Genomic DNA, 16,634 nt, shown 5'->3' on the forward strand with positions numbered 1-16,634 from the left:
ATATGGTTTTTGCCACATGTGGGGGCTAGCCTTAAGAGTGGAGCTAGCAAAGGAGAGACTCACCAAACTGTGTTTCTGTTGGTGTGCTTACACAGAAAATAAATATAACGTCTCAGCAGCTGTTATCCACGGGTCACATTTATTACACAACGCAGAAGTTACACAGGTAACACCTGTCAATGTGACCCGCCACACTTCCAAAAAGCCATAGACTGTACATTGAGGAGTGAGTTTACCAATTTATATTGTGAACTGAGCGACATGAGCCTTCTCTTCATTTGTGAATAAACTTGGAATGATGCATCATTTAAGTCTTGAGCCTTATTGAACTACATGGCTGCCTTAACCATGCACTGATGTGGCACATACAGCACACTGACACTTCCTGTTTCTGTGACAGAGGAAGTTCAAATGTTCTCAAACACCAGAAGACACACATCCTTGTTCTGGAAGTGGAGATGGCACAAGCTCACGGAGGCTCATCTGCAGTCCAGGTTATGGAGGCCCTGCTGTGGAGAGGTGTGTTGGTAGTCCTCTGCACACCCGCTGTTCTCACCTGCCCAAGTGAGTGAGGGAGAAGTGGGATGTGTTGGGGCTGTGTAACGTTTGTCTGTTTGCTTGCAGCTTGCAGAGTTAACGGAGGACTGAGTGCTTTGGTGATTTCTTTGTGATGGGACAACAAAGGTTTTGGGAAACAAAACAAGTTTCCTTAAGAAAAGTAACTCTTTAAATGCTCTGGCAAAAGACTTTTAGTCACCTTAATCGGAAACATCAAAATTGAGCTCACCTGTCTCAGTTATGTTTTTATGTGCTTTTTGCCATTCTCTGGCCGGGCATTGTTATTGGGTTAGTGTTAGGATTAATATTGGTGCCATCTGACAGTTTAATAACACTTGTTTATCAGACACTTTTATTCAATGTGACGAACAAATACGTAAAAATTAGTACACAACCAAGTTGCACAAATAATCAAGGATCGGAAGCAAAGACCTTCAAAATGCAATTTCTGTAGTGCCTAGTAGGTCTATTTTATTCAGACAGTGCAACAGTGTCGTCTTTAATATCCAGGTGGGCCTGCGTGCCCAGTCGTCCAGAGTCCCGGAGCCCTCTCTCTGAATGGGCCCAACTCCTCGGCAGAGATTCTCTGTTCCACCTCTAGGCCCAATCCCACAGGGCTCTACCTGCACGGACGTTTCCGTGGCAACAGATTGGTGGCATACCTGGACATGAACGACGGAGCGGTAACACGAACGAGCGTGGACGCAGTGTTTGGGGGTCGTCTGGCGGTTGTCGAACAACCCGCGGACAAGGGTTGCTGTACGGTGGCCCTGCGTCTGTCTTGGCTGCGCGTGGAGGATACGGACAGCTACAGTTGCACCTGGATGTACTTCGACAGTGTCACGTCCTCGCCGCTGGAGTTCCGGAGTAAAGGCTCCGTAATTATTGTCAGAGGTGAGAAAAAATGGCAAAAATAAACATTGGCTATAGCAGAATGGTACCGAAGCAAGCACTACTGTGATGCATCCTGTACTGGAAAACACAGATCAACAGATACAGGCTGTAACAAGGGTGTGATAAGAGTGATAAGGGTGTATTGAATTGCAAAGTAAAAAGCTGGTCCTCTCTCTTTCCCTCTCCCACCTTTCTTTTTCTCCCTGTTCTTTACTTCTCATTCTCCATCGTGTTCTTTCTCTCCATCTTCTCTCCCTCTCCCTTCCTCTCTCATTTCGTAGAGAGGGATCCTGACAAGCCCTGTTTGGATGGCTTCGTCATGGACCTCATCTTCGTCGTGCTAAGTTTATTAGCCTTCGTCATTGCATTTGTCGTCTTCATTGGAGCTCTGGTGTGGAAATGCACAAGGGTCAGTAGTTCATCTTTCTTGGTAGACCCATAAAGGGTGGCTCATACAATAACACCAAAATTAACTTTGTGTCTATGTTCAGGGGTGTGGTTCTCAAATGATTTCAATTGGGAAACGAGCCTTGCCAGTTTCGTTTTGGCTGTTTCAGGCAGCCCAACATTTCAGTTAACATGACATCTTTCTAGACAGAGCAGATGGTTTGGGGGTTTTCCTGATACTCCGGTGTGCTTCTTTGAGAAATGTTCCTGTTTTCCAGCAGAGAAGGAGGCAGTTCACGCCTGGCAGAGTCAACAGTCGAAACAGGCCCAGGCACCCTAATCAGCACCACCAGAGGTGTCCACAGCGCAGTCTCCAGCAGCTCACAGACAGACCTCCACAACATCAGTACCTCTGTGATTTGAGATTTGAGATTTGAGATTTGTGTGATTTGACTTAGGAAATATTGCAATCATACCTAAACTGAATTGAGTTCCTCAATTCCTTCATTAGGTGCATTATACAGCATCTGTCTTTCCATGAGAACCTGCAAAGTTGTCATTTCATATGGCTTTTTTTTTCTTTCTTTTTTCTTTTTTAATTACAATGTGGTGCACCAGTGTATTGAGCTGTATGTAAAACTAGGGTGAAAAGAAACTACTGTGCTAAAAATGATGAGTTGCTTCCTGTATGTGCGTCGCTACTACACATTTAGTGTTTATTTAAGCAGAAATAGAGACATACCACATCCTGCCACGATGTTTGACGTCAAGCCTATAGTTCACACACTAAGAGAAAATACAAAGCTGCATGGCGAAATGTTGTTTTGAGCAAATCTTAAACTAAATTCTCTGCACTCCAAGTCCGAACTCCAAGTCACACACACATGCACACACCCATGTATAGCCTTGTGTTATACAAATTAAGGATGTAACCTTTATACTGCATAAAATAACACTGTGGAAATTTCCTAACTAATAATGTGTTATGTAAACTGCTCTGGCATGCAAGATGGATGAAACACTCACGGTCTTCCTTCCAGTTTCATCCGCAACCCATGAGAAATAAACAATTTTCATTCTTTGAACAATTTATCACCCATAGGAAGAACCCAAGCATTTCAGCCCACGACCCCCGCATCCATGGAGGTGGTTAAAGTATACAAACTTCAAATCATCTAGACCCCCAGGGGGCCACAACCTCCACTTTGGTAACCACTGAGCTAGACAGCTGCTATGCATTTGAGTAAAACTCACCAATGTTGCATAAAGAATCATGCATGAAGACTAGTTCAGACAACTTTGTACCACGATCAAACTATTGGACTTTCTTTGAACCGGACGACTCTGTGCACTTCTTTTAGGAGAAGTGCATCTTTTTAAGATAGACCTTAGCACCTTGTCTGGTAAATTTAGATTTGCTACTTGAGAAAAAGCTGGCCTCCAACATCAAAAAATAAAGCTGTTCTCCTTCCCTGTGTATTTTGAGAGGAATTACCATGAGAAAGAGTAAACTGACATCCCACCAGTTTTGTGGGCCAAGTAATTACAGCACCTTATAGGGGTGTGTATAGATCAGTACCATATATAACATTATAGAGGTGTGTAGCCAAAGAGCTTAGTACCATATATAACATTATAGGGGTGATATCGTTCTGTGGTAGAGCATTAGACTGCACATATTTTACGAGAGGCGGTTAGAACCGAAACTGTACTGTCCTGTAGCTAGTGGTCCAGGACAGTGGTCCTGGACCACTAGCTACTGTCCTGTGCCAGCGGAGGCGCTGTCCTGGACCACTGGAGGCGCTGTCCTGGACCACTGGAGGCGCTGGTCTGGACCACTAGCTACACTGTCCTGGACCACTAGCTACAGGACAGTACAGTTTCGGTTCTAACCGCTACTGTATTTTACTCTGCACGTCACTTTGGGTAAAAGTATGCTAAAATAAATAAATGTATTATGAAACTAAAGGACATTGCTTTAAGCTATAAACAACATGGCTCAGATACTGTTTGTGCTTGTCCATGTGGAATTAGTCAATCACAATTAATAAGAATCATACTAAACATTACAGTTAAAACACTGATCTGAAGTCTATATTCTAATACTATTTTATCAAATGGCAACTGGTAGTGTAGTCTATTACAGGCTAGATACATTAGAACATTTAAGCATGGAAAGAGGTAGCCTATTTAGAGTTAATAAAATGGCCTTCTCAAAAGGGGAGCTCAAGGTTCTTCGGAAACCAAGGTTGTGTGTGTGTGTGTGTGTGTGTGGGGGGGGGGGGGGCGGGGGGGGGTAGGCAGAGATTATGCATGGGACTAGCTCTGTTGGGGGATAAGTAGCACACATCTAGAAAAACCTAGTTTTTCTGTTGACTGAACATTCAGCACAGTTCAAGCGCGGAACTATAGCTTTATCTTTTTCACCACACGGATCGGTAGTTGGCTGCACAGTGTAGGGCATAGCCGGTTGTGCGTTCGTGGAGATTACTGGAAAATTACTGGACAACACCTGGATAAACGTTTCCGATTTTGTATTAGAAAAACTCGTCCGCCTCTGACTAATCAAAGATCAACATTGGTCGACATGTTGGTAGATTCCTTTAACCAAGCACAGACATAAACGTTCGGGAAACCCTAATACCGTTGGCCATAGCTTTTCATGGATTCTGGATAGCCGTCTAATTTTTGAAGATTTATGAAGATGAGCTCTCATAAATTGGCCTTGTGTAAAATCAAGATGTTAAAGTTATTACGGACGTCTGCTGGACAGACCGGATTAATTCAGTTTAATGGTGAGGAACTGATCTGTGCCATAGGTTTGTGCAAAGTACAGTCCTCATCACTACGTCACGACGTTTGCACTGTGTTTTGACGTTGACGAAGTTAGGATCAAATCACATCGATCATGTTCAATGTAGCGTTCATAATGAAATCAATGTTGTTGGGTCGAAATAATCAATAAGTATTATTATGTTTATAGCCTTAGATTTATACATTTAAAAAAAGTCATACAAATAACGATGTATTCTATTTTTTAATTGTAATTTGTTTGCCAGCCTGCTCTTCAGGAGTTCGTCAACTGTCCGCCATTCCTGCGACAAGTCCGAAAGTGTGCATAGTAGGAGGTGGTCCTGCTGGCTTCTATACAGCACAGCACCTCTTGAAGGTATAGAGTCCAGTTTTTGTTCTTAACTCCAACTGGATGGTCATTTACCAGCTGCCTGATCCTCTTACTCATGCTCGTGTTATAATGAATAGGGTCTTTGTCAGGTTATTCCTCCCAAATCATTACTTTTATTAGAACCAGAGCTTAACATTCTTGGAACCTCCAAAACATCAGCTTCCAATGACATCTTGCCATTCACAGTCAGAACCCGAATAGGTCAGTCATAAAACAGGCTATTCATTTAGTCTACACTTGAGAGAGGGGGGATTTGAACAAGGCTTTACAAAGACACACAAACTTGGGTACAGTCTGATAAAGAACGAGGTTGTGGCTGGCTACACACACACACAAACACACACACTACAGTTTGATAAAGAGCAAGGTTGTGTCTGGCTACACACACACACACACACACACACACACACACACACACACACACACACACACACACAAACTAACTGGTCTACAGTGTGATAGTGAGAGAGGTTGTTGCTGTTCTGTGTCGCAGGCCCGACCAGATGTGCAGGTGGACATATACGAGCGTCTGCCAGTGCCGTTTGGTCTGGTCCGGTTTGGCGTGGCGCCAGACCACCCCGAGGTCAAGGTGAGTTTGCTGTTTTCATTATGAAACACGACAACAAAAGTCGTTGAAAAGACGTCGCGACATGATGAGTCATTGTTCAACCAGTCATTCTAGGATGTCTCACAGTAACATAGAAAACAAAGGCATAGGAGGACAGGACATTCACACACTGTCCCTATCATGCTCTGAGTAATGGACCTGTCGGTGTGTCTCTCTCTGTCTCTTATTCTCGGTCTTGTTTCTTTATCTCTCCTTTCTCAATCTGTCCTTGCTGTCTCTCTCTCTCTTTTTGTTCCTGTTACTCCTTTGTTGACATAGAACGTGATCAACACCTTCACACAAACCGCTCAACACACCCGGTGTAGTTTCCACGGCAACGTGAGTGTGGGGAAGGACGTAAGCGTGGAGGAGCTCCAGAGGGCCTACCATGCTGTGGTGCTGGTGAGGACACCGCACTGCCTTCTGGGTAGTGTAGTTCTAGAGTTCAATCACTCCAAGACCTAAACTACCTGAACTGCCATTTCCTTAAAGGCAGGGTTGATAATGTTGTCATATTTGCTAAAATAAACTTCACATCCTGATTGCAACCAATACATCTAATGGTTTGACAGTAACTTGAGTTTAACTTTCGAACTCAAGCTAAAATGGCAAGGTTCTCAAAACTTACCAATCCTATTATTAACTATTAATTGTGTGTGTGTGTGTGTGTTGACGGGGGTAGAGCTATGGTGCAGATGGGAACAGGAGAATGGGTGTACCAGGTGAAGACTTGGCTGGTGTGTACTCTGCCAAAGACTTTGTAGGCTGGTACAACGGGTTGCCTAGAAACAAAGAGGTATAGTACGTTCACGTCTTCGAGAAGACATTTTCTTACTTCCTATCTCTATTTTCTCTGGCTCCCTCTCTGTTAGTCTCTATTTCCAATCTTCATTTACATGTAGTCATTTTAGCAGACAATCTTATCCAGAGTGACCCTCCCTCCCTCCCTCCCTCCCTCCCTCCCTCCCTCCCTCCCTCCCTCCCTCCCTCCCTCCCTCCCTCCCTCCCTCCCTCCCTCCCTCCCTCCCTCCCTCCCTCCCTCCCTCCCCTCCCCCCCCCCTCCCCTCCCCTCCCCTCTTCCATTTGCCTCTTTTTCTCATACTTTTCCTTGTTTGGCTTCATGTGTTTTCTTTTGTTCTTCCCCCCGTGTGTTCCAGCTGAAGCCAGACCTGAGCTGTGACACGGCTGTGATTCTGGGCCAGGGCAATGTGGCCCTGGATGTAGCGAGGATCCTGCTGTCTCCTCTGGAGATCTTAAAGGTTGGACTCATCCCCGCTTTGCTCAGGTTATCTCCAACCATGGTATCTTGAAGTTGACCGTATCAGAGACCACACATGGACAGAATGGCTTCGAATACAAATACCTGCATGTCCTGTGTTGAGTATTTGACTGCAAATCAAGAGTCGCAGGTTTAAATCCCCCCTTCCCTTAAATCCTTAACCCACCCCCTCCCCCGAACATCGCATTGGAGGAAAGACAAATGAGTGCATTACACTAGCATTCGCTCACGTAATTAGCATTAGCACGTGTCCTTGCTTGTTGAGATATTATTGGTGTGTTTTCCCCCCTCGTCTGCAGAAGACGGACATCACGGAGCTGGCGCTGGCCACTCTGGCGGAGAGCAGGGTGCGGAGGGTGCTCATCGTGGGCAGGAGAGGTCCCCTGCAGGTGGCCTGCACCATCAAGGTGTGAGGCGCGCAAACGTTGACCTCTGACCCAGTGCTTCCTGCCTGTTTTTTTAAACGTTTTTTGGGGGGGTCAGTCACGAGGGGCTTCAGAAAGTATTCAGACCCCTTTGCCTAGGACAGGATTTTATTGTGTTGTAGATTTTATTGTAGGCAAAGAAATTGTCAATTAATCTGTACTCAATTACCCATAATGAGACAGTTATTTTGGCATATTCATCTAAAACTGAAATCTCTCATTTACATTTAGACAGGTGGACTCAAGCGCTGTGCAAAGATTGTTGTTGTTTTTTCTCCCCCAGGAACTGAGAGAGATGGTGAACCTGCCTGGCACCAGACCAGAGATGGTTCAGGCTGACTTCAACGGCATTGCAGAGGCCCTGAAAGGTGAGGTGATGGGCTGGCTTCCCCTTTCCTAATAACAATGTGTTTTAACACATTGCAGATAGCTGGTGGGCAGAGTGGTAAGTAAGGGTGTAAATCTGAGAGAGGAATGGGGATGTTTAGGGATGGTGGTTTAGCTGACACGCGAGCTGAAACCTTTGAACATCACTTTGTAAGCTCTATGTGGTCTGTCTGTCTGTGTGCTCGCTTGTGTGTGTGTGTGTCTGTCTTTGTGTGTGTGTCTGTGTGTGCGTTTGTCTTTGTGTGCGTGTGTGTGCTTGTCCGCCTATCCCCCTCAGCTCTGCCGAGGCCCAGGAAGCGTCTGACGGAGCTACTGGTGAAGGCAGCGCTGGAGGTCCCTGGAGAGAAGGAGCAGGAGAGGAGGAGACTAGCATCCCGCTCCTGGGCCTTTCGCTTCCTGCGCAGCCCGCTGGAGGTCCTGCCCTCCGCTGACCTCACCAGGGCCGCTGGCCTCCGATTGGCTGTCAACAGACTAGAGGTGACAAGCTCCAGTTAAAAGTAACTGCTGTCAGCCATAGTGCTGGACAATGGCGAATAATGAAAACGCACACGTTAAGACACAAAACACAATCACAGACAATGTACAAACATGTTACCACTGCACCTACCTATGACCACATGGAACAATACATTTGTTTGAAGAAAAGATTTCAAACCCATCATATGTTGATGCAGTTTTTATGGCAAATGATTCCAGAGCTAGAGCAGCCTCTGAGAAGGCTCGATCTTCCTTCAGTCTGAGACGTGTCCTTGGAAAAAGTCAACCTTAGACTACTGGTTGATCGGAGGTCTCGAGATGCATTTCGAGTAAATGAAAGAAGATCAGTAATGTACGGAGGATCCAAGACATGCAGACCCTTACAAACAAACAATAACGCCTTGAACTGAATAGGGTTTTTGACTTTGAGCCCAGGACTGGTGAAATATGTTCTCTCTTCTTTGTTCCAGTCAATAGTCTAGTGCATTTTGGACAAGGAGGGTTCACACGTTGTACAGTATAAACTGTCTATATGTACTCAATTTTGTTAATCAAGACCTGTTCGTGTCAATTCAATCTGGTTCTTGCTGGCTGTCTCAATCTCCTTCTGTCCCCAGGGATCGGGTGATGGTGCGTGGGCCGTGACCACAGGCGAGGTGGAGGATGTGGCCTGTGGCCTGGTCATTAGCAGCATTGGCTACAAGAGCCTTCCCATCGACCCATCGGTGCCCTTTGACCCCAGCAAGGCCATCATCCCCAACACTATGGGCCGTGTCCACCAGGCAGCAGGTATGTGTGTGTGTGTGTGAGAGAGAGAGAGATAGGGAGTTAGGGAGGGAGGGAGGGATAGAGAGCTCCTTTGTTACGGCTGCTCATGGAAGGACTGGATGAACTATGAGTTGTTGTTCAGTCCAAGATGGAGACCTCCGTAAAGCTTCATCTCCCCAAAAATATGTTTGTCCAGAATGAAGCCTGCAAACACACAAAACTTTTGGAAGGTGCTATAACTACATCGCATTACTAAGAGTAAGAGAGAGAGACAGGGCCCTCCAGTCTCACTGGTGTGTGTGCTTGTGTGTGTGTTGTATTGTCAGAAAAGTTGAAGATGTAACCCTTTATAGAATGATACTGTGTTTAACATTCCATGTGTACAGAGAGAAGCTACCACTAAGTTAACTCTAGGCTTACGTAAACATACTGGACCCGCATCCTGTTAACCTGGGGGAAGGGGGAGCATTTGTCGTAGACTAGAGGATGTCTGGAGGTTTTGTTTGTTCAAGGATCCTGTAAGGTGGAGTTAAATGAATTTTAAGTTCATCACACCACAGAAAAATGTGTTGTTTACTATCAATCAATAAACTTGATTTAGATAGCACATTTAAAAAAACACAGGAGAAGCCAAAGTGCTTTACACTGAGACATAAAACACAAGCAAACAAGCTCACTCCAAGTGCTTTTTAGGGAATGACGGAAAATGTCAGGTAAGTTAAAAGCGAGGGAGTGAAAGTGCGTTTTTAGAAGAGATTTACAAACAGGAAGCGAGGAGGGCTGTCTGACAGGCTTTGGTGCAGCGGCGGCAAATGTTCTGTCACTTCTGAGCTTCAGCCTTATTTTGGGGGCTGTCAGCAACAGCTGATCTTAGGGATCGAGATGGGCAGTAAGGCTGAAGCAGATCGGATACATACGGTGGAGCAAGGCATCTTTGTAAGACATAAGTAAGACATCTTTGTAAGAGACAAGCCAATGGTGACAGTCGTACGTCTGTGTATGAACCAATGACTGTGGAGAGCGGTATGGTTAAATTGGTCTTACATGAAGACTAGAGAACCAGACGACTTTGTAACCGCGATCAAACTTGTCTCCTTGCCGGCAAGCATTAAACTATTTTACTGTCTTTGAATCCGACAACTCTTACTTAATAAAGATGTTGTCTAACATGCATGTTGTCAGGTCTGTATTGCAGCGGCTGGGTGAAGAGAGGTCCCACTGGGGTTATAGCCACCACCATGAACGACAGCTTTGACACGGCCCGGACACTCCTGCAAGACCTGGAGTCTGGAGCCCTGGACCTCCTCACAGCCAAGACCGGCTCCCAGGAGGTGGCTGCCCTGCTGGAGGAAAGAGGTACTGCGCTGCGGCTCGACAAAATACCCTTCACTTTTTACGTTTGATCCATTCACCAATTTGCTTTTATCCCAAGCGACGTACAAATAGTGCTTGTAGAAAAAACAATCAGCAGTTTGAGGATCAGAAGCACCTTGTTTGCACATTTTGGCGGTCAGAGTCAACACATAGCGAGAAAGTACTACATTAATAGGACAGAGCAACTGCAGTCCAAGAGTTGTTGGAGGAGAAGTTCTGAGTTCAATTTAACCCCAATGAATTTCAATCAGAAACAAGGTTCCCTTTGTTTTCTTGAGGTTATTTTCCAGGACTCACACTGGACATTTTCAGAGATGATCTGATCATGATGGACATGGAATCCGCTAACACGTTTCTATCTGTGGAAAAAGACTATGGCTTCTTGTGAAACTGTCTCTTTCACATGCTTAGAAATGATGACAATTTGATCTTTGTGCAACCATTGTGCTATCCAGTGACATGAATCGGGTGGGAATAACGACCAATGAAAAGCACACTGTTTTCTGGGTCAGGCCTGGTATATAGGGGCTAAGGGGGCTGGTAAAATCGCTTGGGGGCAATCAAATTGTATAGTGACAGAGAAGCAAGTCTGTAGTAACTGAAAAGTGAACTTCTCGCTTGAGCACTAGCCATGGACAAACTGGTCTTACTTAGCCTTGTCTACTTGCTGGACAACATTTGCGTCGGCAGGATGGGCAGGGACCCTGCAAAAAACGGTTAGCCATCAAGTAGGTTTTCATGTAGAAGGAACGTGCTATGGCCTGGTGAGGAACGATAACCACATCATGTCAAAAACATGTTTTTATTCTAACTCTGGATCTGTCTGTGCAGGAGTGAAACCAGTTTTTTTCTCAGACTGGGAGAAAATTAACAGCGAGGAGGTGAGGAGGGGGGAGGCCAGAGGAAAACCCAGGGAAAAACTGCAGGACGTGGAGGAGATGTTGCTGGTGGCCAGGACACAGGGGCCCATTACACTGTAATGGACAACTCTGTTAGTAACATTATTTGTTCATCTGTTTGCTTATTATGAGTTTTGTGTTCTCGTGTCATGAACTCTAGGGCCTGCCTCTTTATTGCTACAGGGAAAACAAGAGGGACTGTTTTCCCCGGTAGTGAACTGGGGGTTTATAACAGGACAGAAAGAGGAAGGCAGTTTCAATACTTGCAGCTGCTTAATGATTCAACAGAAAACGACTTATTGTGCCTTTAAAGATGCGCGCTTGAGATGTGGGTCATCAGAAGCAGTCAGACGCACTTTTAAATGCGCACGGTTTCCGAACCTATACTGCCGAATGGTTTTGATTAATAGTCGTTTAAGAATACTTATTCAAAAGACATTTCATTGTTTTGAGCCAATATTCAGATTTCCATGAGACACACGCAGTTGGAATAAGCTGCTTGTTGTGGTAGACACAGGAGTCTAGTTGCCAGAAATGGACACACACACTTGGACCACACCTTTGTCCAGCTCTCACTTTCCATCCATCACAGACATCCCTGCGGCTGACTCCTGCTGTACTCCTGCCTTGTGTTGGTTGGTAATGTTGTACAAATGACAAACGTGCGTTAGGGTTAGCTGATCACGACTGAACATGAAATGGATGCCTTTTCTAATTATTATTTTGTATAGTCAATAAATGAGTCAAAGAAAATGTGATAACTTGAAAATATTGATTCCAAATAACTATTTGTCGATGTTGATTTATTTTTATAGAAAAATAAAGTACCTCCCATCTTTTGCTTTACCTTTTTCCAACCTCACATTTCTTACCTCAACTCTTAGTTTCCCAAGATGAAGGTGGACTCAAATTGGAGACTTTCTGTTCCAGGAATGAGTCAACATGAAAACGCAGGCTCAAGAACCTCAGAAACTACAGCAAACAAGACAGTGGTTACTGTAGAAAAGTGCTTTATCATAGCCTTTTTGTTATACATATAACTGAGAATGATATCTTTTTTTACGTTGCTGATTTTGACAGCCATAACACTTCGGTGCCTTTTGATTTCAAGTGAAGAAGTCCTTCGTTGGGAAAGTGTGTTTTTGAAACCAAAGAAAACCAAAACAATTTTTTTTTACAGATTAAACCATTCTGTCCATTCACCATCTTTGTTGCAATGTCCGAGTGACCTTCCATTAAATAACGACGACGTGATCTGAGCTTGGCTTGTGCTTCCAGCTGTCAGCGAGCGAGGGCTCAGTAGATCCCATACGTGGGCTTGTGTCCCTCCCTGTAGCGGTCCAGGTAGCGTAGCGGCTGGCGGTGGGGGTACTTCACCTGGGGAGGGTGGTAGACGGGCGGACGCACAAACTCAAACACGGGCTCCTTCATGTCTGCAGGAGGAGATGCACAACACAAGACGGGTTTCATAAACTCAGGTTATATCCTCGAGCCATCACTTTGATGGAATGTTACCCTCTCAGGTGTCCGTACTTATTTAAAATAGATGTGGGAACTTGGACTCAGAGTGTGGTGTGTGTGTGAGGACTTCAGGCCCAAAAATACTTCACACTAAGTAAACTCGCGTAACATAGAATGATTAAGTTGTAGTTTTGATGTGTTTTCAGAGTTCAGAGTAGTTACATAGTAAGAGGGAACAGAGACAGATGGTTAGGTTAGGGAGGATGTTTGAGACTAAGGGGTCTCGTTAGGGTGTAGTAGGTAAATTTGGCAGCAGGAAAAATTCCCTAAAACTTTCTGGAAACATAACTTGAGGAGGCTTGGTACGACCAGCTGAGGACCAATGGGACATTGTTGTTATAAGATGGATAATAGGTAGTTGGAGGGGTGGAGATTTGTTCCCTGGAACCTTTTCGTTGTTTAATATGGCATATTGAGCTGAAATATACTCCTACTTGCATCAAGACTTTTACTGGTTTCTGCACAGTTTTTGAACACTGAAGTTTCTTTTTGGACTTCGAATATGGTCAGAAGTTGAGTGTGTGTGTGGACTTAAGAATGATGTGTGTGTGCGTGTGTGTGTATGCCTGGACTTAAAAGTGTGTGCGTGGACTTACGGATTGTGTGCGTGTGGATTCATGGATTGCGTGTGGATTTTCGGAGTGTGTGTGTGGACTTACGGAGTGTGCTGTGGAAGGTGTTGGTGACCGAGGGGTCCCACTGACACTGGAAGAATGCGAGGCCCGCTGGAGTCATGCTGTCCTGGTGGCTCCTGTAGAACTCCACCGTCTTAAAGCTGCGCTCCGCCAGTGAGACACTGAGGGGTGGAGGGAGGGGGGGGGGGGGGGGGAGGGGGGGGGGGGGGGGGGGGGGGGGGCGGGGCTCTGTTAGTGTGCCACTGAGCCTTTCCTGTGGTCGGGATGTGTAACTGTGCATTTGCAGTGTTTGTGAAGACGGGAACGTGAAACGTGGCTCACCATGCCCGGTTTAGCTCGTGGGCCCCGTAGTCGATGCGTCGGTCCTGTTTAAAGAGCACGTAGACGAAGCGCTGGAAACCGGTGCCTTTCGCTGGAAACGGGGGCAGATAGGAAGCCAACTCTTCACCGGACTGTGCCACACTTCCCTGGATGTTCCCCCTGCAGCATGACGACGGGGGAGGGCGGACGTGGTTAGTTGAGCTCATTCTACAGGCGGCGACTCATGTGATGCCCCTGAGGAAGGCTGGGTGCACCTTGGGGGTGGGGACTTTGAGGTGGGGGGACTTTGAGGTCGGGGTATTATGATGTCAAACGATTCGGAATGCAGTGTGTGTGTGGCTATGTTCTGTTGCCAAATAGAGGCTGGGTAGAACAGACCTTTTCAAGGGAGTCAGGTGGCTGAGCGGTTAGGGAATCGGGCTAGTAATCTGAAGGTCGCCAGTTCGATTCCCGGCTGTGCCAAATGACATTGTGTCCTTGGACGGGGGGATGTCCCTGGACTGTAAGTCACTCTGGATAAGAGCGTCTGCTAAATGACTACATGTAAATGTTCATAAGGTGGGATCATAGCGTGCAAGGGGGAGTGGAACACTTTAGCTGACTCTTGTTGACTCTCTTTAGAGATTGTGTATACTCACACTAGCCAGTGTAAATACTCTCCCTCGGATTCCTGTAAATGCTCGTCTGAAAGGAGAAAAAAACAAAAACATCATGAACCTGTCTGATGTCTAAACCAGTGGAGCTTACTGCCACCTAGTGGTGGAGTTAGAGAAGTACACCAGAGATGCATCCTTCTGGACGCTGGTGCCGAGTTCGGTCTTCACCTGGGCTGGTGAGCAACAGAGTCCACAGGGAGCCCTCCTCTGCCTCAAAGGTGACCTGGGGAGCTACAGCCGCCTGACACACACACACACACATATCGATCGATCAATAGAGGTGAATGTCATGCATGGTTTAAAGGTTAAAAGCATAGTTTGAACATCATGTTATTGCGTGGGACACGCGTCACGCTATCCCCCAGTCAGTCAGCCTGCAGTGACTTAAGGAACTGGACTATGTTGGAGTGTGAGAACTGGATCAGGTTAAGATTCACTACAGTTTTAGATCAGTTACTGTCCCTACAACATTCTGTCAGATGTCTCAGAGCACCTTAAGAGAAACCTTTTAGACTGGGCCACAGTACTATGTCATTTAATGTACTCATTTAATGCCCAATCTCATTTTTTTCTATGTCTTAATTTGGCGTTGGACCTTATGTTATATGTCATGCCAGGTGCTTGCGTTGTCTTGTCTTAAGAATTTCAGTGCCCCTTGTGTTGTTCTGTGTACCTGACAAATAGAAGACTTGAACTTGAGATGTACAACACGGAGGTATCTGAACCTCTGACCTCTTGATCTGCAGTCAAAGGCTCTAACCACTGAGCTTTACCCTCCCGTTTCAAAGGCATCCCTCCCGTCAGTCACTCACCTCTGTGGGGGTTAGATGATTCCCATGATGCACTTGGGCACTGTTGTCCTGCCCATAGCTGATGCGGAGTTTGACTCGGGGCACAAAGTAGGCCCTGGGAAACAGATCCCTGTAGATCCCGTGGTGATCCGCCAGCCTCTTGACGTGGTAGGCCCAGCTGGTCTCCTCCCAGCACGCCTCCACGCGCTCCATGGGAATCTTAACTAGAGGCCAACAAACACAAAGGATCATGGGAGAAATACATGGCTGCCTGTTTCATTTCAATTCACTTTACTGATCCTGACGGCCACTGTCAATGTCAGTGCTGCATTTAATTGACTTGGGAAAAGGTATTGTACATAGCCCAACAGCTTGTTCGCTTAAGTCACACCACAAATGTGATACACCCTGTAAATGCCGTCCACACTGGTGTTGAGGCTTGTGATCCAGCTGAGTGGGTCTATCATGCTTGGACTAGCCAGGACACTTACATGTTTGCAGACGGGTGGCTCTCTCCAGCTCTAAACTCTTTCTGTTCTCCTTCACAATCTTCTTCCGCTCCCTCACCTCTTTGGCCCTGGGAGCCCGTCCGTGAGGCAGCCCTATATCCACTTTCTCCTCGCCTGTGCAAACACAGGACGTAGCGATATTATAAAGTATAATGTCTGTATTTTTTTTTAAATTATAATACAGTTAGGCGGATGACATTAACCATGGTGAGGATCCTCTTGATTTAGGTACTGTCTGTAAGTTTTCCACCAGGCCGGTGAGTTCATCGCCTCTTCAGCTCTTTTCAGGTACCGGGTGTAGCTCCGGTATTTCTCTACCGACTCCAGGTTGGTGGAGTCTATGTCTTCATTTGGCATTGGACCTTGAGGACCTGCCCTTCGGCGGCATAGGTTTGCTGAAATGCAAAACCAAAATGTGTTACATTAGGATTGGCTAAACGTACAAAACGCAGACACAATTATGAAAAGCCGTTAACTAAGACATAACATTTACATCATGACCACACAAAAATAGCTAGCTGGCTGCAGCCTGCATAACTACGTGCAGTACGAATGGACAGGAATAACTACAATATAGGATGATTTAATAATGACAGAGAAAGGTAGTGTAGAGGTTGATTTCCCTCATTGTTAGGGAAAATTTGTATAGCGCACTGACTGACCTCAAAAGGGCTACAGTAGGGGAAAGATTTACACGAGGATTGACACTAGAACGACTAGCTAGCCGGTTAATGCACTGCATATGCACCGCTTGCTTTACAAAACTGTTGACCTTACTTATCAAATGTTCAGTATTAATTATAAATTGACCACAATCAAAATTAGCACCTGTAGTCCCGAATGTTCTTGCATTATTGACCCCTAAATCCGTGCCCGTTCGTAACGCTGAGAGGCAAACCATTCGCAGCGCCATTTTGGTACAGTAAATGACGTAAGCGCGCAATTGACGTTTCACAATTTAG

The 16,634-nt window shown here is 45.7% G+C and overlaps 3 protein-coding genes across 4 annotated transcripts; 2 read left to right on the plus strand and 1 right to left on the minus strand.

Annotated features, from left to right (window-relative positions):
- The first annotated feature begins 432 nt into the window (after positions 1–432).
- On the plus strand, positions 433–3,066 carry LOC146260062 (uncharacterized). Its single transcript, XM_084670679.1, has 4 exons — positions 433–564; positions 1,069–1,452; positions 1,734–1,861; positions 2,121–3,066. The coding sequence occupies exons 1-4, from the start codon at positions 459–461 to the stop codon at positions 2,274–2,276; spliced, it is 774 nt and encodes a 257-aa protein (XP_084526805.1). The 5' UTR covers positions 433–458; the 3' UTR covers positions 2,277–3,066.
- Positions 3,067–4,207: 1,141 nt separating this feature from the next.
- On the plus strand, positions 4,208–12,442 carry fdxr (ferredoxin reductase). Of its 2 annotated transcripts, XM_084669693.1 has the most exons (13): positions 4,208–4,634; positions 4,899–5,008; positions 5,517–5,612; positions 5,910–6,032; positions 6,313–6,426; positions 6,788–6,889; positions 7,209–7,316; positions 7,618–7,702; positions 7,999–8,198; positions 8,816–8,987; positions 10,149–10,322; positions 11,172–11,331; positions 12,124–12,442. In XM_084669693.1, exons 1-12 carry the CDS (start codon positions 4,538–4,540, stop codon positions 11,318–11,320), a joined length of 1,530 nt encoding a protein of 509 aa, XP_084525819.1. In that variant the 5' UTR covers positions 4,208–4,537; the 3' UTR covers positions 11,321–11,331; positions 12,124–12,442. The 2 variants fall into 2 exon arrangements, with proteins under 2 accessions (XP_084525819.1, XP_084525818.1); XM_084669692.1 differs by lacking the exon at positions 12,124–12,442 and having other exon boundaries at positions 4,209–4,634; positions 11,172–12,085.
- mrpl38 (mitochondrial ribosomal protein L38) lies at positions 12,233–16,621 on the minus strand. Its single transcript, XM_084669694.1, has 9 exons — positions 16,501–16,621; positions 15,876–16,067; positions 15,655–15,786; positions 15,185–15,387; positions 14,541–14,613; positions 14,355–14,400; positions 13,717–13,875; positions 13,420–13,556; positions 12,233–12,672 (listed from the first exon to the last, which is right to left on the minus strand). The coding sequence occupies exons 1-9, from the start codon at positions 16,583–16,585 to the stop codon at positions 12,536–12,538; spliced, it is 1,164 nt and encodes a 387-aa protein (XP_084525820.1). The 5' UTR covers positions 16,586–16,621; the 3' UTR covers positions 12,233–12,535.
- Between the last annotated feature and the right edge of the window lie 13 nt (positions 16,622–16,634).

The sequence above is a fragment of the Hypomesus nipponensis genome, chromosome 13 (assembly GCF_054491055.1).
Source record: "Hypomesus nipponensis isolate SF chromosome 13, ASM5449105v1, whole genome shotgun sequence".
Taxonomy (NCBI): domain Eukaryota; kingdom Metazoa; phylum Chordata; class Actinopteri; order Osmeriformes; family Osmeridae; genus Hypomesus; species Hypomesus nipponensis.